General features: G+C 35.3%; 1 protein-coding gene across 1 annotated transcript; it reads left to right on the top strand.

Moving 5' to 3' along the window:
- Positions 1-4,934: 4,934 nt before the first annotated feature.
- On the top strand, positions 4,935-21,537 carry LOC103487208 (uncharacterized). The gene is made up of 8 exons (XM_008445436.2): positions 4,935-5,303; positions 6,437-6,499; positions 12,543-12,638; positions 13,818-13,865; positions 16,043-16,114; positions 20,369-20,427; positions 20,897-20,987; positions 21,071-21,537. The coding sequence occupies exons 1-8, from the start codon at positions 4,998-5,000 to the stop codon at positions 21,236-21,238; spliced, it is 903 nt and encodes a 300-aa protein (XP_008443658.2). The 5' UTR covers positions 4,935-4,997; the 3' UTR covers positions 21,239-21,537.
- Positions 21,538-22,642: the final 1,105 nt, after the last annotated feature.

Raw genomic sequence — 22,642 nt, 5'->3', positions numbered from 1 at the left:
TGAACAAAAACCATCAACTTCGTGATTGGCTGCATCAACATAAAAGAACATTGGTTGGCTATTGCAGCTGATATGAGAAAATGCAAGATCTACGTGTTTGACTCAATGCCAAATTATGTTGAGCAGAAACTTGTTGATCAAGCTCTTTAAATGCCTGCACAATGCATTGCCTCACTCGCAATTGCAATTAAAGTGAACCTCCATTCAGAACGATTCACATATAGCCCTTGGCCAGTATGCAGATCGAAGGCCACATTACAGAAAGGGCATTCACTAGATTGTGGCATTTTCTATTCTAAATTTATTGAATGCCTTGTAACTGAAGCCGACCTTAGTTGTCTAACTATGCCAAACATGAAACTGTTTAGACAACAATATGTACTGGAACTTTGAGCGAATAAATACTTTTGGTAAATAAATATATATTTGGTTCTTGTACTTTTGAGTTAATATTTATATTCGTTTAGATACATATCATAAAACATTCGTGTAGAGAAATACTCATCGCGCACCTATCTTTAAGCGATCGTTTATATGTATCACACTAATGTAAAAGATCGTGCACATATCTTTAAGCGATCGTTTAGTAGAGGCTAAACGATCTTCTTAATCAACATCAAAACATTAAGCGATCGTTTATAGAAACCACACTGATATCTAGAAGAATATTAAGCGATTTCCTAAACGTTCAGGTGAAGAATATTAAGCGATCGTTTATGTGTATCACACTAATGTAAAAGATCGTGCACATATCTTTAAGCGATCATTTAGTAGAGGCTAAACGATCTTCTTAATAAACATCAAAATATTGAGCGATCGTTTATATAAACCACACTGATATCTAAAAAAATATTAAGCGATTTCCTAAACATTCAAGTGAAGAATATTAAGCGATCGTTTATATGTACCACACTAATGTAAAAGATCGTGCACATATCTTTAAGCGATTGTTTAGTACAGTCTAAACAATCTTCTTAAAATCATAAAAAATATTAAGCGATCGTTTACCTACAAGTAGTTTTGCAACATAGAGAATAATCGATACTTGTGATTTATGTACATCTTTCGCAACATAGATGATATACAACTACTAATTGAAATGCTAATTGATACATGTGATTTATGTACAAAATTTAATACATAGAAGTGTTGGTCCATAATTGAAATGTCAATTGTTTTTTGAAGTATGACATGTTTTCTTGACATAATGTATCTAAATCAACACCAACAGCTATGTACTCAAAATACTTAATGGTGAATACGCCACAATCACTATTATTTCGTTGTAGTGGAATTGAGTCGACAATGACAACTGGCCAAGGTTCCTTGTATGTTGATGATATACCTCTCCTAGCAAAGAATTCAGTACTATCTAACAAATTTGGCACAAACTCTCGAATGGGCAGTAATATGTTTCTCATCTCTTCGGCAGTTGTAAGTGATAGAAGCGAATCCCGTACCTTGACTTGACAACTTACCAAATCCAAGCATAATAGAACCCAATGGTTGACATTGAGATTGAATGGAGAGTAAACGTAATCAACACTTGCCCAAGGATCTTGGAAGTCCTCTTTTGACCCGACAACATAGTCAACCAACCTATACTCTTCCTCCCAGTCAAACGGGCGATTCTCTTTAATACATTTTTTGTATAGGGGCCACTTTGCAACTAAAATGCGCTGCAAAGAAAAACATACAAACGCAAATATCAGACCGAAAGACAAATATCAAACGCAAATACATACATAAAGTAATATGACGATTCCAAACCATAAAAATTGTGTATGCAGTTGTGAAGTTTTGAGCAGAAGGTATCCCGGCTGCCTTAATCTTGAAGCGAATGAAAAGAAAAAGTGCATCCAAATACTAATAGAAACAAAAGTAAGCACTAAATGTATAAAACCATAATAATAAAAATTTATAATGGCATAAATAATAAGATAATCTCTTACCTCATCCGCCAACCACCGGCGACACATAAACAAGTCTCTGAAAAATATCTTCGAATTTTTCCCATGAAAGGTTTCACGCACCTCATCGTCTGTACGTTTGTCTATAATCCAAGCTCGAAGTCTATCTAAATCGACGTCAAGTATTTTGTGCATAGGACCATAAACTATTGGTTCACACTGAGAGGTAGTGGTGGTTGATGTCATAGATCGTTTAGGTAGAGTTGTGAATGGGGTTGATAGGTAAACACTTGCACGCTTCCTACGGGCAGGCCGAACGTGTGGTCGTTGAGTGGGAAATGGTTTTATCTCTGTGACGTCTGAATCAAAATGAATATGAAGTTTTTTTCCACTGTCCTCAATTTCAACCTCATCGTCAACGACATCTATTGGCTCCTCTAAACCAATTTCAACCTTCTTCTCCAACACATCGATTGGCTTCTCTAACTCAATATTAAACCTCAACCAAGGGGGTGTACCGACGGTGTGAACATCTTCGTTGCCCTATGGAAGCTCATAATGCATTAATGTGGATAATGATAGAAATTAAACATCAATATTAGCAAGAACATGGAACCAAACCTTCTTTTTAAGTTTAATATGTTTCGCCCCATTACTTGTGTCATCTTCCTTTGGCAACCTCAACCAATTAGGGGTACCGCCAGTGTCAACATTTTCGATCTTAGCATTATCCACTTCTTCACTTTCTACTGTATGATATACTAAGCCTTCAAACCCCTTGCGGTCTCCTTCGTCACCCTATGGAACCTCAAAATGAATTAGCGAGAACATGCAACTTAACGTATAAGTAATTACCAAATATGAAACAACTAACGTTAATACAATTAATAGTTTGATTCCTAACCTTTCTTTGAAGTCCAATGTGCTTCAATATGGTTGACATCATGTCTTTCAATTCGTCAATATCTAATTTTATACTAGTAAGTTGCCCTTCAACAACCGCTACTCAATCTTGGAGATTCCGAATAGCCTTTTTCATCTTACACTTCGACTTCTGTTTCTTACTCTTTTTGAAGTCACCTTCATCATTAACAACTTCTCTTCCTCTTTTTGAACCACCATTCTTCGACTGAACAATGGTAGATGAGCGAAGGTTTTCAAAAAGTTCACCTGAAGCAATTTTCAACTGCTCCTCTTTAGGTGTCATCTCAATGACCACCTTAATTATCAACTGTAAAGAGAAAAAGGCAAATGTATTTAGGACAAAGAAATAAACACAAAATTATACGATCCTTAAGTTAGTTTCTATTGCTTGCTACTTACCATTGGCGAGTCAAACACCTGGCTTATAGTTTGGAACTTTGGTGATTGTTGGCACACCCACCTCATCATTCGTGGTATGACATCATCGTTTACTTTATCTACACCACATTCGATGATAGTTGGTATAGACTCATATGCCCAAAACCTATTCGACATTTGACAAACAAGTTTAGGAAGTGTCACAAGATATATATAGATATATAAAAAAGTTGTTTCACAATCGTTTAAAAACAACTAAACGATCGTTTAAAACAACTAAACGATCGTTTAAAATAACTAAACGATCGTTTAATTTTAAATGTATGCATAAATTTTGAAGTAAGAAGTAAGAAGTCACATACCTGTAATGCATGCGGAAATCCATTGATAGTATATTTTTTTGTCTATGTTAATTTCTTCTTTCCCTTGGCATATTGCTTGTCCAAGGCTCTTTTCAAGGCACTTAGCGTGCGTCCAAAAACAATCCCACCCCAATCATCATTATTAAATGTATTCCAATCATTAGCAATCATGAAAAAACCAATGTCGACTTTGGTTCGCTTATCTTTTCCTAACAAAGATAGCTCTATAAAGTAGACTAAAGCTAATTTCACAATATCATCGTCATCACCCTCGTATTCCAAAAATATATCCTTTAAGTCGCTTACATAAATACACTCATTGTCTTTGAAAAACTTCTCCAATAATCGACTATTCCCAACCAACTGAATATACTCCTCTTTAGAACCCCATAGACCAGTTATGATGTTAAACTCTCTCCTACCGAAAGTACAAACAACGCCCCCTAGTAAGAAACTTATACAATCATTTCCTTCATCTTCCACCTCCCTTAACAATAAGTAGTGGATGAGTGACCCATTAAAGACAATATTGGTTCAAAAAGTGTCCAAACTTTGTTTTCTTAAATAAGGCTAATTGATCGGGTTTGAGTTTGGCCTTAATATTATGTGTTGTCTTTTCTAAATGAGACAAACAACTTACTAGAGCATAAAAATGATTGGAAGGATTAATCTTGTACAAGGGTTCATCGATCGATGTCGATGTCATGATTGAAGCCTAAACAAAAATGAACAAATTCAGAGTTAAAGAAGGGATCCAAAGAAAAATGAGCAAAATGCCAACTATATTTAACTTCAAAATTTCACTACCCATTTAACTTTCTAAGAACCTAAACCAAACTTTGACTAAACTAATTTCCAGCAAATAAGTCGATTCCAAAAAGCTTAAACCAGTTATGATGAAACTCACAACAAATACCTAAACCAAACATTTACAACAAATATATTGAAAATGAGTTACAGATAAAACTCACTGAAATAAGAGAAAACACTCAAAGTTGATTGAATGATTCGCAAAGAAGAAGCGACGAAATGCCCTAGAGGACCAACGTACAGTCGGAGTATCTTCGAAGAGCGGAGCGGGAAATTTCAAAAGCCAACAAGATGAGTTTTTTTTTTACTTCAGGTGTTCTACGCGAAAGAGAAGGGAAAGCGAACGTGGGAAGAGGGAAAGGAAAGGAGGGAGAGAAATTTAATGAAGGGCATTTTTGTCCATTCACACTTAAATTATCCTAGAATTCTTCATTTTGAAAACTTGTCCCAAAAGTCATTTAATTTATTTTTGACAATTTCTCCGATATTTTTTAGGTGTGAGAAGTAGAGAGGTTATTTTGGACAATTTACCGTTGTTTTCCTTTGAAGTACATATAATTTTTGATTTACGCAGTCGAAGGTCACTCTCTTCTCGTTCTTCGAAAGTTCAGCCATGGGATTCCACTGTGGCTTCTTCATCTGCTGCCTCTTGATTTGTTCATCTGTGGCTTTTCAATCCGATGAGCTTCTCGTTGATGATGATGAATTTGAAGGGACGCAGCAAATTCAGTATACCGACGCCGCTCATACTCGATCCACACCTCCTCCAAGTCGTCCGACATCGACTAGGAGGCGATTTTCAGATCCTGATTCGGATTCTAAGGTTCAATTTCAGCTAGAGCACTCATTTGGGGACTCTGATTTTGCTCCTGCTGGCCTTTTTACTGCACGTCTGAAGACTTCGAGCCATGGTGGTCAGGTGGCTCAATGTCTATGATCTAAGTTTACTTGTTTTGTTGTGCTGTTTATACTTTGGGAAACTTGGATGGTGATTCAAATGTACTATTGTGTAGTTTTTGGAAGAATTTGCACATGCGTTGATTGATTTACTGTTGCTCATTTCAGTTAAATTTACTGTTTCAAAGATTTGCAATGAATGACTTTAGTACTAAATGAACAACTTGATACCTCAAAAGTATTAGTGAATATCGAGGCCACTATCATGTTTGTCTCCGTCTTGGTGATTCTTGGCTGTTAGCCTTATAAAGTGGTAAAATAATTAAACACTTATTTTTTGCGAAGTCCTGTGTTTTAGCGGTTCAGGAAGGGAACTTTGGGTAGCGAGGTTCTTTTGAAAGACTTCGTTTCTGTTTTGAATCGGATTATTTACCTTGGGATGTGGTTCAAAATGAGGAAGACATCTTGGTTTAGCGTTTGTGTACTTGCATCTTTAATGAGGAGGGAAAGGGTATTGGAAGCCAAATTTAAAGGGGAGGCACAATTAGAGGATATGTTAAATTTTCCAACTTCTTCTGGCAGTAAATTTGATGATTTTCCAGCAAAATATTTTTCTTTGATGGTTAGTTCACGGAAAAATGTAGTATCTATGAATGGTATATTCTCTGTTTCGAGTGTTCTCTCTCTCTCTCTCTCTAATTTTATTATTTATAATGAACTACACTTACATTGAGAAAAGATGAAACAATAGCACATAAAAAAACTAAGCCCACAAAGAAAAGGGATTCCTACAAAGAAAGGGAGTCAAATCAAGCAAAGTAAGACATTAAATATAATTGCAAAAATAAATTGGCAATGATGCCCGGTGAGAAACATAAAACCTAGCGACCAAACATTTTCAAGTGTTTCCTTTCGAAACTTTTGTTTTGTTGTTTATGATTTTAATGATATGCAAATTCAATACACTTACTTCTTCTGGATATCCATGGAAGTAATAATTTTAATTTTCCTTTAGTTTCTCCCTTTTTATGTTATTTTAGCAATTCACAACTTATATATATTTTAAAATATATGTATAATAATTCAGTAAGCATCTTAAGCTATTAGCTATTACACATGCTTATTGCAACTAACATGTTCTTCTATCTTCGATAGTCACTAACAAAGATGCGGTTTTCAAGAGATGCTTTTACCGAAGAGGACAGCAAGAAGTTCACGGTAACAACTCTCCACTTTAGTTATTTCTTTTTGTATATTGCGCGTACAATTCTCAAAACCTAGATTGAAGTTCCATTTAATTTTGTATGTATTTATTATTATCAATATTATTTCTTTTTAGAATTTGTTATGCCAGTGCTCTTCTTCCACTCTTCATTTTCTTCTCCATTCATAATCTTCATCCATTTTAGCCTTCCAAGTTTTGCTTATTGCTCCTTCAGAATATGAGGCCTAACAGTTGTCGTGTGGGAAAAAAGGTCTACACTATTTCTCGTCTCTTCTTCATTGTTATTCATCACAAGTTACTTCTTTGGTTCGCTGAATCTCTAATTGACCTTATGCACTACTCAACCAACACACTTCTTTAGGCATGCTAAGGTAGAGTCAGGGATTTTCCGGTTACGTAAGAAGTTGAACCGTTTTGGTTGGATTGTTGAATGTATGGTTACAAAAACCATATGGCTCTAGATCAGTAGTAATAGTTCTAGTTGGCTACAATAAAAGGGGTTGGCTTGGTTTTTGGTAAATGATTCATGATGCTTGCTTAAATCGTTTGGCTGGGTGTAATGAACTAGACGGAGTTTCATATGTTGAGTTGCTTCAATGGAAGAATCATTATGCTGCTATAATAAATTTTTTTGCCTTATTCTATGCCTCCAGATCCTTCACCTCAATGTTACTCAATTACAAAAGAAAAAGATTTTAGAGTTTGGGTAAGAATGGCAAATAATGGCAGGGTATGGGTGGAAATGGAATGTCGTTATATTGTTGGGAAAGAGTGTAGAGGCTGTTATCGGGTTTTTTTGGGTTAAGAAACATTCCATTGATGAATGAAATAATCCAAAGAAGTACAAGAGAATCCGGTGGAAACAGTGAAGCCCAAACATAAAGGAGATGACCATCCAAGTGATAACATATGAAGAACAAGGAAGATAAGTTGAAATACATAATGGCCATAAGCAAACAAAGAGATAGTCCCCATAAAGGAAAAGTGGAAAAGGGAACAAGCTGATGATGTACATCCAAAAAAAGACCTGACTTCGCAATAACCCATAACCAAGAGAAGAATCTAGAATGATGTCATGATCAAACCAAAAGTCAGTTTAAGAATGATGTCACGATCAAACGAAGAGGTAGTTGGATTGACTTCATGAAGAAACGTTTTTACTTCTTTGCTGGTGATGGTTATTCGAAAGGTTCAAAAACAACTGCTGGGGTTACCTTTTGTGGATAGGCGAATTTTTTTTTTGCTGATTATTGGGTTGCCAAGAGTACGGTTAGTCACCTTTGTTTAGCCGTCAGTTTGGGGTGGCTAGCGGTACTAAACAATAGGTTGGTGTCAAATTTCTTCCATAGGGATCTCCAAAACTGGCTCAAGAACTTTACGTTATGATCCGAAACTATAGTTCTAGGAATTTCATGTAATTTAACAGTTTCTCGAAAAAACACATTAGCAATATTCAAGGCATCAAATTTTTTTTAAGCATAAGACAAAATCCATAGCTAAATCCTCCCAAATAGTAGAAGGAATAGGTAAAGGGGTGTACAAACCTATGTTTTGAGAGTTACCTTTAGTGGTTTGGCAAATAGAGCATCTTTTAATGGAGTTAGTGACATCCCTATTAAGTTGTGGCCAAAAGAATTTAGGGAAAATTGCAGCCAATTTTTGTCTCGGCCAAAATGTACTGCCAACTGCCAAGCCACTAGAGTAGGCTTCTTTGATCATGGCCTTTCTTAGAGATGTACGAGGAATGCACAAAATATCACCTTTGAATAGAAAATCATTAACAATGTGGTTGTCTTTGCAAGGCTTATGATTAGAGCAAGCTTCCCAAATAATTCTTAAATCACTGTTAGTAGGGTATAAGGTAGGAAGGTGATCAAAGGCAATTATTTAAGATTGAAGGGTGGTGAAGAGTATACCTTTTCGGTTGAGGGCATCGACAACCTTATTAGTCTTACTTGAAGTGTGCTTAATCACAAAATCAAATCGTTGCAAGAATGGAGCCATCAAGCAGGCATTCTACTAATGTTTTTTGAGAATTCTGAAATCTGTGAGAAAAGTGATCAGTAAGGAAGATAAAAGTATTAGCAAGTAGATAATGTTCCCATTGTTTTAGAGCACGCATAAGGACATACAATTCTTATTCATAGGTACTCCAATTTTGTCTAGAGGTACTTAGTTTTTCACTAAAATACTCTAAAGGGTGGCCCTCTTAACTAAGGACAGCTCCTATTCCTAAACCCGAGGCTTCTACAATGACTTCAAAAGGTTTATTAAAGTTAGGTAGTTTTAAAACAAGGGGGCTAGCCAAAGCTTTTTTCAATTGCAAGAAACTGTCTTCTTCAATTTGTCCCTATTGGAAACTACCTTTCGAGCTGAAATTCCTTATAAACCTTCTATAAAAGGAAGCTAAGCCTAAAAAGCATTGAATATCTTTTGGATTTTTTGGTTGAGGCCAAGAACTAATAGAATCAATCTTTTTAGGATCAACTGAAATACCATTACAACTTATGATAAAGCCAAGAAAATGAATGCTATAACACAAAATTCACACTTTTTAAGGTTAATTTGCAACTCATTTTCTTGTAAGACAGTAAAAAGTAAATGGATGTGTTTGAGGTGGTCTTCTTTAGAGGAGCTATAGATGAGTATGTGCTAGGGGCATTTGAGAGACCAGAAGGCATAACTAACCATTCAAACAACCCTTCATTGGTTTTAAAGACTGTTTTCCACTCATCCCCAGGTTTAATTCTAATTTGGTGGTAGCCACTCTGGAGATCTACTTTGGAAAAGATGGAGGCCTTACCTAATTGGTCAAGGAGGTCGGATAGACGAGGGATGGGGAGCCTATATTTGATCGTGATTTTGTTTATGGCTCTACTATCAGCACAAAGTCTTCAACTGCCATCTTTTTTTGGTGCAAGTAAAGTTGGGACAGCACAAGGACTTAAGCTTGGTTGGATATGACCTTTGCTAAGGAGTTCTTCTATTTGTTCATGTAGAATTTGGTACTCCCTAGGATTCATTCTGTAATGTGGCAGATTAGGTAAGGTGCTAGCAGGCATTAAGTTTATAGTGTGCTGTATATTTCTAATTGGTGGCAAAGAAGTTGATTCTATGATTTTTGGTAATTCAGCTAGAAGGTTAGTTATCTCGATAGGTAGGTTATTTCCTGTGGATGCAATTCTGTTTCCTTTGATGACAAAGGCTAAGAGAGGTATTATATTTGATGGCAAGAACTCTTTAGCCTTGATTATTGTGAAAAGTTGTTTCCTTTAGGGTAGGTTTTGTTTTGGGAAAGCTGCCAATAGGTAAAGAACTACACAACGACTCATCCAATCAAACTCAATGGTGTTAGCTCTACCCCTATGAACATAATTTGTGCCATACTGCCAAGGGCGTCCTAAAAGGATGTGGCAAGCATCCATATCTAGAACATCACATATGATTTGGTCTTTATAGTGCTGTCCTATTGATAAAGAAATAGTGCAAACCTCACAGACAGTAGCTTCTCCCTCTTTTTTATCCAACTAACCTTATAGGGATTTGGGTGGGGTTCAGTTTTCAAATTTAGGGAAGAAACAAGTTTTTTAGATACTAAATTTTTACTGCTACCATTATTAATAATAACTTGACACACTTTACTGTTAATGGTGCATCTTGTTCTGAAAAGAGAGTTTCTTTGAGGTATACGATCAGCTGTTGGAGTGAAAAGGATTCTTTGAACTACACAAGATAATTGATCTCCCTCATCCGGTGTTGAAACTTCATGGCTGTTATCATCTGAATCATCATCTTCTTGCCCTTCTTCAATTGTTAAAGCTCTTCTTTGATGGCACTCATTGGATCGATGTCCTTGTTGACTGCACCTGAAACATTTACCCAAAGTAGGACGATTATAAACGTTGTCAACCTTTTTTTTACTAATATTTTCACTTGGTTTGGTGGCTGGATTTTTTGGTGGAATGTCATCTTTCTTGACGGGTTGTGAAGGTGTGGATGAGCTTCCTTGTTGAAAGTTTCTAAACGAATTAGTGGGGTTAGTTCTTTGTTGTTTGTCCCAACTGTTCTTTCTTTGAAAGGTCTTGGTTTTCTTGATCTCCTCACTTCCTTCGATCTTGGACGCCAAGGAAAAAGCATCTGAAAAAAAGTAAGTGGATGTAAGTTGACAATATCTTTAATTTCATCTCGTAACCCATGAATAAATCTAGAAATTCGTTGGTGTTCGGTTTCAGGAAGGTTGTTGCGAGTTCCAAGTCTATAGAACTCTTCTGTGTAATCCATGATATTTCGAGAGCCTTGGTGACATTGTTGATATTGATTGTAGAGTCGTTGTTGGTAGTTGATTGGTAGGAATCGTTTTTTCACGAGTCTTAACATCTTTTGCCTGCTTCTAATCGGTTGTTTACCAAATAGTCGTCTGTTATTTTGTAATTGATCCCTCCAAGCACTAGCACCACCTTGGAGCTTGAGAGCCACTAATCGGACTTTCTTGTGTTCAGGTGTATTGGCATAGTAAAAAAAAAATTCTACATTCTTGATCCAATCAAGAAATTTTTCCTCGTCCATTTGACCATTGAAAGTAGGAAGATCCACCTTCATCTTATTTCTTGATCTTCTTAAAAATATGGTCGAAAACCAAGTCCTCTTTGTGGTTCTTGATGAATATTCAGCAAGTTATCTTCATCTAAAGAGGCGGAGTCATCTAACAAGTAGCCTGGTAAGTTGTTCCCATAGAGCCGATTGTTGTGGATGTGAACAACTTGGTTTCTTGGACATTCTTTATTTGCTGCAGCTTAGTTTCTTGGTACTTCTTGCCGTTCTTGATTTGCTGCAACTTTATTTCTTGGAGGTTGAATTGCTTCTTCTAAAGGCTGGACATGAAATTGAGTGAAAAGGTTAGTCAAATCTACTATTGATTGATGCATATACGATTGTCCTTTTTGGAGTTCTTCAATAGCTTGTTTCACCAACTGCAAGCGTCGGTTTATAGAGGCTTCTGGGTCCATGGTTTGGAATGGTGATGATCCAAGTTTCTTTGGAAGGGGGTGAGCTAGGATTGAGCGCTCTAATACCAATTGATGCAAAGCTTAGGAGTTTCTTATGAAAATACTTCCAAGTATCTTTTATTAATGAATAGAGGAGTCTTTTATAGGATGAAAGTTTAACAAGAATTTGTTAGGAGTTAGTTAACTGGGGAAGTGACTTTGATTTGAGTTAGTTATTTTAGAATCAACTTAAGATACAAGAATGATAAACCCTAGCTAAAATCAAGAAGCTTAAGAAATAGCTGAAAAAACATTTAAGAACTTAAAGAAACATCAAGAATGGAAGATGTTCTACATCAAGCTGGTTGCCTCTTCTTGGTGTTCTCTCTCCTTTCAACTTGAATATTTTGGTGTGTAAGTTTTCAGATTCAAGTGGGCTCTTTTTGAGAAAGCGTTTAAGTTGTGCTTTATATTTAGCTTTCTACTGATGTTTCGAATTTTAGTTGCTTTGATTAACTCGTTGTTTTTCTGTTTGTGATGGTTCTTCGGAAGATTCTCTTTATGAGGTAGTTCTTGAAAAATTGAACTTTTCAAGGAGTTGTGTGCAGATTTGGTATGAGGTTTGGAATTTTGATGTAATTAATTTGTTTGGTTTTGAGAAGGTTTCTAATTTTGTTGCAACAGGTTGCCTTGTGCTTGGTTTTAAAAGTATTTTTTTTTTGTTTATTGGTGATCGGTTCTTTTTTCTTTTTTGAAAGATTTGAGCTAGCTATTGGTTGGTCTTCAGTGTTTAGTGGAGGGCCTAATTCATAGCTTCGTCATTTATTTGCAAGCTCTCTAAGTCTTGGAGACGAACATATTTGCAAAGTTCTTAGTTCCTTAAGTATGTATTTTTCTTGGTTATCCTTATCTCAATAAGTTGGTATGTTTTGTTTGTATTTTTTCTTTTCACTCTTGAGTTTGTATCCCTCGAACATTTATTCCTTTTCATTATATCAATAAGAGGTTGTTTCTTGTTTGGAAAAAACTATAATTAATTTTCATTTTGTAGACCTTGTTGCAAGAAGATGGTTTCTACACCGTTAGATTGGGAACAAATGTTTTGAAGTCCTCGGGGGAGAGCTATGTTTACTCATCAGTGAAATCAGTAAGTTAATTGCAGATCATTGATTATAGCTTATCATGGTGTCTATCCAACGGGTGAGTAAGGTGGTAAAGATCAATCACAATCCAAGAGGTCATAGGTTATAAACCATGGTAGTCAAGGACTACATATTTGGGTCACATGAGTTTTCTGATAAAAGTTTCGTCATATTACATCATGCTATCTACCATTTAACCTAGCAGTTCGGAATGTGGAATAAGAAAAGGATTTGGATATACTTGGCATGTTGCTGCTTGTTGCATTTGTATGTAATTTTTTATGCTTTATAGCTCGTTCACTGATCTGTAGTTTTGTTCACATTATTTTTCCATGCACTATTCTTCAGAAACATATTGCACAGTAAATTCCATCACAGTCCTGTTGGCTCTCATGAGTCAAGAGATAAATTGGAAAGAGTTGTTATTCAATTAATTGTTGGGGGAACAAAGTTTGTGGATTTTAATTAATAGGAAAGATCAAAAGGAAAGGGATATCTTGAATTCGTCCGATTAATTGTGGGGGGAACAAAGTTTGTGAATTTCTTAGAATCGACTATTGATGATTGTTCTTCGGAAGAGGTAGAGGGGAGAGAGCTCAATCCTAGCTAACCTGTAGGACGTTTGTTGAAGGGCGGGGCTGATATTTAAGTAGTAGAATATGAAGAGGTTTCTTGAGTCTAATGTTGTATTTTATTTAGTTTATGAGGCTTTTTGTTTTTAATTATTTTTTAATTTGTCATTATATTTTTTTTGGTAAATATTGGTGTTATTTTGTTTTATTTTCAAATTTGTGTCTAATCTTTGTTAATAATGTGTCATGTTTGTTTTCTACTACAATCAATTGAAACAAGTCTAATTTTTATTACTACATTAGCTTAAAAATATTATAAAAACAATAAAAACGTGTCATGTTTGTTTTCTGTTACTTAAGCTGACGAAACACTGATGCTTTTTAACATACTTTGAATCTTTGAGGTTAAATGTCATTATTTGGTATGTAGGGACACCTTTTTTAATTTCTACTAAAGCAGTATTAACTTTATATTTGATTCGTTATATGTACAAGACTAGTTTCTCACAACTCGTAGGCTATATGTGGTGTGATCTTTGTCTTTTGATTTCATGTTCCTATTTTTAGATGAAGTTTCTTATTTAACCCGAACTTTTCATTTTATAATTTCAGAGATGTCTTGTGCGAGGAGAATTGGATGAACATTTTGTCATACACATGGTAATCTCAACCTTTTGTTTCCATCAAACATTATTTTTATTACTTCTCATTAACCTTTTCATGAAAGGAACTTTCATGTTTTAACAATGGTTATGCTCCTTTAAAAATTGATTATAGTGAAATTACATAAATTTTTAACCTCTTTTTTAATGACATCAAATATCTTAAAAGTTTCTCAATGTCAAATATTGCCATGTTTGACAATTCTTCTATGGAATTAGTTGAGAAGTGTGCTAATTGGCTCAGACCCTTTTGTTTATATAAAAAATAGAATGTAGTGTGAATGGTTTAATGACAATATTGAAAACTTTTCCCATTCCTTCAAAGCATATGGCGCTTTTGAGTATGAGTTCGTATAGCTTAGTTTCTTGCAACACTCATATTGGGGATGCTGTACTAAGGTACTTCGTGGCCTCATGATGGAAAACATCTATTTCATGTCTTATTAACTCCTTACATTGTGGGCCCCATGACTTCACAACTTCGCTCCTTGCCTCTAATGCCCCCATAAGTTATTAGGTTTAGACAAAGGGAATTATTGAACTTGCACTGGCACATCATACAATACATATGGAAAAATACATTTTTGGTTCATAGGTTTTGGGTCTAGTGTCTATTTGGTCCTCATGTTTCAAAATATTATACTTTTAGTTATGAAGTTTTGAGTTGTTTTCAATTTAGTCACGAACTTTCAAAATGTTACAATTTTACCGTTTAATTTTAATTTTGTTTCAACTTAGTTATTAGGTTTTAAGATTTATACATTTAACCTTTATTTTTTACTAAATACTCACTTTGTTTTAGTTTTTGACATTAATCTCTACTATTTAATCTAAGGACACATTGCAAAAACCACCCTTAAAGTATGGTGGTAGTTACAATAATACCCTTAAGCTTTCAATTTTAAAAATTGAGTCCTCAAACTTATTTAAGTGTCAAAATTGGGTTAAGTTGTACCTTCATACTTACATAATTGTATAAATTGTAACTTTTGTATAGGCCTGATGGTTCAGTTGTACTATATGGTTCAAATTTTTACCACTATTCTAACTTTGAGGGCCCAATTTTAACACTATTAGAAGTTTATGGGCCTAATTTTTACATTTGAAAGTTTGAGGGTATAGTTGCAACTACCCCCGTACATTAGGGAGGTTTTTGCGATTTGCCCTTTTAGTTCAGAATAGTTCTTTTGTTGTGAAATATTAAATTTTGTTTTAATAGTGATAGAAAAATAGTGAAACTTAATTATTTATAATTCTTGTAAATTAACTAGTATTTGAGCATTTGTCTCTTTTCGTTATATTAATGAAAAGTTTTGTTTTCTTTCAAAAAAGAAAAAAAAAAAAAACAAACTCATAGACTATAGACATTACCACTAAAGATGGAAATAGAGTACTTAGTGAAAAATCAAGGTTAAAAATGTAAATTAGCCTAGAAACCAAATTGAAACAAAACTCAAAGCTTAAAGGTAAAATTGTAACATTTTGAAACCTATGAGCTAAATTGAAACCAAACTTAAGAACTAATAACTAAAACTAAAAGTGTAACATTTTGAAATCTAGGAATTAAATAGAAACTAGACCCAAAACCTAGGAATCAAGAAGGTAATTTTCCCAATTGTATATTTGGAACAAGGAATGAGACTTTGGAAGCTGTGCAGTCTCCACCAATATACAGATCTTTTGTTTTTTTTTTTTTTTTTGGGGGGGGGGGGGGGTAAGAAGTATAGATGACAATGGTTATAAAATGAATTGGAGCAACGGGACCTTTTCTAACTATTTTGTAATTGGAGCAATGGTAGGCCTTTTAGAGGAGTGGATAAAGACCCTAGTGAGATTTGGTCTTTTGCTTGATTTCATGTTTTTTTGTGGCTTCAGTTTTAAGGACCTTTTGTTACTATTCTAGGCATTGTTTTGCATAGTTGGACTCCCTTCCTGTAAGTAGTTGCTTTTGTCGGCTGGGTGTTTTTGCTTGCCTCTGTATTCTTTTAAGAAAAAAAGAGTTTGGAGCAACAAGAATAACTTTAATACTGCTGAACAGGTATCAAGTAAAGATATTCACTCAAGTGTCTAAAGTGTCTATATCTGAATACAACACTTGTAAATGCCAAATTATCGTATCTGAAATGTTGGTACTTAATTTCATTCTCCTAACATTTTCTGCTGTTTTGCTTCTAGGATGGTGTTAATATTTTGGCTATTAATTATGGTACCCCTGGTGCATGCCCTTTTCCCAGACAACTGAAACTTGTAAGTGTTCCTTTGCTTATAATTGGTTTTGTTCCTAGTGATGACTACAAGCATCTGACCATATATGGAGGATCAAAGTGATATGAATCAATCTATTAATAGTTGCTGAACCAGACTTAGAGTTATCAAATTAGTTTGAGATCTTCTTAATAAAACCTGTTCGGTTTTCTTTCCTCTCTCTCTTCTCGATAAACCCTAACTTGCATTTCGTTCCTGATGTAGTTGTTGCTGTTGCTACCTATTGTCAGTTGTAATTGTCTTTCTTCTCATCATCGTGGGTTTTTCATGTTGTTTTCTCTCTCTATCTTGTCGTCGAGTTTACATTCTCCTTTGTCTTGTCTTCACCTCTTCTATTGGTATCGTCATCGTTTTGTAGTTGTCGGTTTCCATTGTCGTTGTGGGTTTTCAATGTTTTTGTATTTTTTTATTAGGCAACATGAGGTTTCGTATTAAAATCAACTAGCAACAATGAGTGGAGTGCGGTAACCCATGTATTTTATAAAGAACTTTAGGTTCCTTGATTTTTCAACATGAGATCCTCAGCATGCTCACCATCAAGATGGTGCTTCTTTGGGTTTACCATATTCTTGGATCAAATCTCAAATTTTATTTTTGGACCAAATGTCCATTTGGGCTTCATAGACATTAATACCATATTAGATACATGGGGTAATGAGATGAGTAGCCCATACATCTTATAAAGTTTGTGAAGTCTCTTAATTTTCTTCAATTTGGGATCCTCAGCATCTTTTCTTCTTTCCTCCATAGTAGTACAATGACACTTAAAAGAAGAAAAAACATATTTTATCTTTCCCTTTCGCCAATTGTTCTGCTTCCTTCACCAATGCCCTTTTATCTTTCAGTTTAGCTCATTGGTCTACAACTTTGGTTGAGTTCTAGCCTTACTGGGCACTCGATCATATCCTCCACCAAACTGAGTTCAAAATTGAGCATGGAAATTGCAAAAATGAGAGTAATTTAGAACGATTTCTCATAAAATATTATCAAGTCTTGTGAGAGTGATTATCAACAAAGACTTCATTGCCAGAAACTATGGCTGCTCTTCTAATATTTCTCAAGCCTATTCTCTGAGATTATTTTGTTCATCATGAAATGTTTTATGGTTGACAAAGGTGCTGGAATCTATTAGAATGGTTTACAGAGAAATATTTTAGTGAATATTTTTTAATACTTCTACACGCCTGGGGGATGTATTTTCGATTGGAACATCAACTTTGTCTTTGAAGATTCAACAGGGAGTGTTGAGGTGTTGCAAAAGAAAGTACAACCTTTTCTGTAAATTTTTCTAAAACGCTGGGGTTTCCTTTTGATATGCGGGCAGAGCAACTTGTTGACTGGGGTGCTTCTTTCTTTCTTTCTTTTGTTGCTTTCAGAAATACCTTGGGGAATATTAGAGTCCGGGGAAGAAGTAGAAGGTAGACTATGAGAAAATCTAGGCTGGGATGTGGCTGGTATTGAACATCTGAGTCTTCTTCTGCCCTATTGCATCCCAAAATGCCACGGGTTTCAGCTTTTGGAGACCTGGTATGACCAAAATGCCATGTGTCAGCCAAATGAATGGCATGTAGTTCCACTATTGGGGAGTGGAAGCCAAACCATTAGAAAGCCAAACTTGTCTCAGCCGTTTAAATGTCTTCCAAATTTTGGTCCATCTTTAGTCTCTCTGGGTTTTTCTCTTCATGAGGGGGGCAAGTAAAGCTACTTTGCTGATGCTGATATTTTGAAGGATTTTTTCGAGCCTCTTCTAGGTTTTGGACTACTTTGGCATGATAGCTTTGAGATCGCCGGTTGCATCTTCTTCTTAGTCTAAATTCGAATGTTTTCCTTTCGAGAGAGTTATTTAGTTATGCTTTGTATTCAAATCTCTTTGTTTTGTTTCTGCTTTAGTTTCATTTTTTCTGTTAGATTTCACCTTTTTAGCTTGTTTCTTTGCGATTGTTTGGGTCATTTTCCCTTGTATTGGCCGAGATCATCTTTGGATAGTATGTTTGGATGTTTTTGTCTTTCTTATTTTGCTCTTAGGATATACTCTTATACTTTGAGCATTAGTCTAATTTTCCATTATTAATAAAGAGGCTTGTCTCCGTATAAAAGAAAAAAAACAAAGGTAACAAAATATCGAAATCGATTTTCGGACACAAATGAACACGGAGCCTAAATATCAGAATGAACTAACTCGAAGGGGGAATTTGTCCGTTTATCAACTCGAGCATTGGAGGCTGGAGCTAGGATGATGAAATTTGGCAAGCTGAAATGAGTTACAATTCAACGAAGACAAGTTATCAAACTGAGGACAAAGCTTTCAAGACAGAGAGATTGATAACCAAGACGACAATGGGCATCAAAAGGTGAAACAACTCCAGAACAAGCAGCGGTTGTTGATGTCAATCATTGGTGATCAAAATTGTAAAGTTTTCGAGATTCATTCCTTTCCCAATAATATTCTTTGTTACAAGATTCTGAAAAAAGCAATAGCCAAGATAGAAAGAGACAATATTTAAGGTCAGGAGTGATTTAACTAATAAAGATCAAGTTAAATGACAACTGAGGTAAATGTAGAACAAATCCAAAGAAACAGATGGGGTGAGATTTACAGTGTTAGATTCAATAACAGAAGGCCTTGATCCATGTGCTAAGGTATCACCAATAATGGATGTAGATGTGAGTACAAAATTGTAGAAAATAATTTGGGATTACTTGTCATATGAGTATCGGAGTCTATAACCCATTGTGTAGAGAAGGAAAGGATACAATGATTCATGTTACATAAGTTATCCATGGTTGTAATGGGGACATGCTAATGATGAAGGAGATGCTCTCGACAAGTTTTGGTACTTTTGAGATTTAGTAGACACTAGACAGACCATGGATGGATTAAGTCTGCAATTGAACGAAATTAGACATTCACTATAGGATCTTGTTTGGCCATAGCAGAGTGACAACCACATCTACAAGCTTCACCAAACCAAATGAGCAAAAATCAGCCACAAAATAGAACAGAACAGTCACCACTCCTAAAAACAATCAGATCTTCATCAAATATTGTCAAACCCAAATGGATTTCAATGAGACCGAAGGCACAAACTGACCGAAAACCAAACATCTGAGATGCATCTACCATCAAACAACCCAAATTGGAACTAAACAGCAACAAACCTAAGATCAGAAGGGTTTTTTCCAAAGAACCTCACACCTGATTAGATTTCGAAGTAACCAAATGCATAGACCAATTGAAAAACAGAGTTCAACAAGCTATGAACTTAAATAGGGGCGGACGGCGGTGGCGCTCCTTCTGAGGCATGCATTGTCAACAAACGGCCACTCGAACTTGGTTGCCCAAACTTAAACCCTAATGGAATATAATCGTTAAAGAATAACTAAATTGACGAATGTTCTAAACCCTATATGTTTCTGATAGCATGTTGTCGTTAGAGCGAAGTGTGAAATAACTCGTTCATTCTATACAATAGAATTCAGTATATATAGTATAGGTATACATGGAAACCCCACATAAAGACTAATAAATTACAATAAAGGACAAAAGACTAACAAACTTCTATTATTACATATATACCATAACAAAATGAATGCCCGCCTATTCAAGTTTAGTTCTTGAATAGAGTAATCTTCACAAGTTCTTGAAAGTGTACACCATGAGGATGCATTTAGGTGAGCAAAATTATATTGGTCTAGTCAAGGGGAAGTCTTATGAAAACTCAGGTTTCGTTCAAACCATAACTCAGCTACCAAAGCTTTAACCACGTTGCTCCAAAGTATTTGGGTATCTTCTTAAGAGCTGGACCAACTAAAATGTGCAAACATTGTCACTAAAAACACAACCAAATGTCCAACATAGGTTAAACCCTCTTAGGCATTGGGATGGGAAAGCCATCTTGGGAGCAATCTTTTTGCAGTGGGCTTGGTTGGCTTTTCCCAAAAGATGTTCTTGTTCCTAGGTTCATTTGGAAAATGCACGTAAGAGCTGACTATGGACTTGATCTATACATAATATTATAGATCATTGCTTGGTTATCATCTGAGTCGATGACATCACACTATGAGAAAAAAAACTTAACATTGAGAAGTATTAACTTGAAAGTATCTGGTGCTTATTGACAATAAGGTAGATGATTAATTATATATTATGATATAAAATTAGTGTTCTTGAACTGTATTTTTCATTTGGCTTATTGCTTCTATTCACTAACGTTCTACACGTGGTCTTTCCTTCAGCCTTCAAAATGGTCTTTTAACTCTCTCACGTTTTTGAAGAGTGGTGAGCAGGCTCCTAGGTAAGTGCATTTTTACATTTACCCTTCTATTTCACTTGTCGAACCTAATCTTATTAGCTTACCCTGATGATGCTGCAATATGGACGTGTTCTTGAAAAGTGAAGAATCTTGAATAAACATTTGAATTCTTATCCAATTTCTAAAAGTAGAAGCAAGTTTTCAACTTTCTTTTGGTAACAGTTGATAGCAAAAGGAAAAAATCTATAGGAGGGAGGGATTTTTGTAACTTTAATTTTAAGAAAGCAGCAGGTCATCAAATGGGCCCTCGACAATTTTCAAACAGACTGCTAATATTATTTCTTTGTTTCCGTGTATTCAGAGCAGTAGTCTGTTTTCATTACTTTAACAAGCAGTTTTGTTTCCATTTTTTAAAAAAGTAATATACTGTCGTCTAGAATTAGATTGACACCGGAACTATTATACTCTTGGTGCATCCAATGCTCAAGTTTAGATTCAATGGTTTTCACAGGACACCTGTATTTGCTGAGGACATTCTTGTTGGTGAGACTGGAGAAGGGGAAGGTGTAAAGCCACCTGAGAAGTCATTTTGGGCTAAATATGTGAGTTTCAAATAAAAGAACAATTGTTCCATAACCTTAAATTTTTATATATTCTTACTGGATTTGTATTCCTATTATGCCAGTGGATGTACCTGATACCACTTGGATTGATTGTTATGAATGCCATAACACAAGCAATGAACATGGCCGAAGAACAGGTTAGTGGCCAAGCAGCAGGACAAGCACAACCACAGCAATCAGCTGCTGTAGTACAGCGCGGACCAGGTTCTTCTGCAGTAAGACGAAGATAGAAACTTCAGCTGAGTTAGAAAAGGGACAGGAAGGCACCTGTATGAGTTGGTTTGTTTTCCTTGTAGTTTTCAACGTGATGATTGAACGTAGCAATTTCTTTTTCATTTTTTTTCCTTTTAGGCGATGCATTCTAGCTTTCGTTAGCAACAGAAAGAGAAACTTTGTTAAAGAGCAGAATTCTGTAAATCCCATTTATTTGTTTGACTGATGTTCAACTTCCATTTGAGATTCCCAGTTAAATTTACTCTGAAACATTTATATATTATTTTCGAATGAGAATGATGCTGATGATAACCAATGCCAACGGTACCCATATGAATAACTAGTAGAAATGAATATTAATTTAAGAAAGGAATACACAACTAGTAGAAATGAATGTTAATTTGAGGTTAGAATACACAACTAGTAGAAATGAATATTAGTTTGAGGGTAGAGTATAGGCTTACATGTTTATGGATTATGATAAATTTGATAATTTCAATGTTTCTGTTATTATTTTAGGTTATATTCTCCCATCGGTAACTAAAATTGGTGTGGTATTTTATAAGGATTCCTCTCTTTTAAGCAGTAATAATCCCAACAAAAAGGGGTAGGAACAGAGACGGTACTCAATAAGTTCATACAAAGAAATATTAAGAAAATAACAAGAAAAACACAAGTAAACAATCTAGCTTCTTTGGGAGACTGACAACTTCTCCTTTAGGGAAACCAGACTTTTTCTATATAAAACCTAACCTCACCAATCGTTTGTGGGTTCCACAACATCATTCTTTTCTTCATTTCTCTCTCCTTAATCTGTTCCTTGTGTAATTACTTTTTTATCCTCCCTTTTATATTGATGAATGATTGGGGTCTTACAATACCCAGGTTCTCACCTTGTCCTCAAGGTGGAAGTTGGGGAAATGTTGATTCATTGACTCCCAAGTAGCTTCAGTTTTTGGTAGGTTTTTCCATTTAAGCAGCCACTCATTTGCGCCCAGCTCCTTGCTCCTTGCTCCAACAAATTCCCAATATAGTCTCCCACCATAGTTGCAATTCAAATTCCTCAAACAGTTTTAGGGCTATCTATTGAGCTTGCTGTTGTTGACCCAACTTTTGTTTCAATTGAGAAACGTGGAAAACATTGTGGATGACTGTTTCAAGGGGAAGTTTCAAATGGTATGCCACTTCACTAATCTTTGCAACTATCTCATACGGCCCATAGAACTTAGAAGCCAACTTTTCACTCCTTTTTCTTGCAAGAGAACATTGCTTGTATGCAAATAAACTGCTTCTCCCAACCTCAAACTGCACTTCCCTTCTTTTTAAATCCGCAAACTTCTTCATTCTATTTTAAGTCACATTCAGTTTTTTTTTTTCAGTGTACTTAGGGATATATCTCTCTCTTTTAGTATTTGTTTTAC

This window comes from Cucumis melo, chromosome 2 (assembly GCF_025177605.1).
Source record: "Cucumis melo cultivar AY chromosome 2, USDA_Cmelo_AY_1.0, whole genome shotgun sequence".
Taxonomy (NCBI): domain Eukaryota; kingdom Viridiplantae; phylum Streptophyta; class Magnoliopsida; order Cucurbitales; family Cucurbitaceae; genus Cucumis; species Cucumis melo.
Note: the sequence above shows the minus strand (reverse complement) of the source record. Positions and strands in the feature narration are given on the sequence as shown.

Bases quoted from the DNA above. Each gene is read 5' to 3' on its own strand.
- LOC103487208 (XM_008445436.2), top strand. From the start codon at position 4,998: ATGGGATTCCACTGTGGCTTCTTCATCTGCTGCCTCTTGATTTGTTCA. The intron at 20,428-20,896 runs GTAAGTGCATTT...TGGTTTTCACAG, and splicing joins AGTGGTGAGCAGGCTCCTAG to GACACCTGTATTTGCTGAGG. The intron at 20,988-21,070 runs GTGAGTTTCAAA...CTATTATGCCAG, and splicing joins AGTCATTTTGGGCTAAATAT to TGGATGTACCTGATACCACT.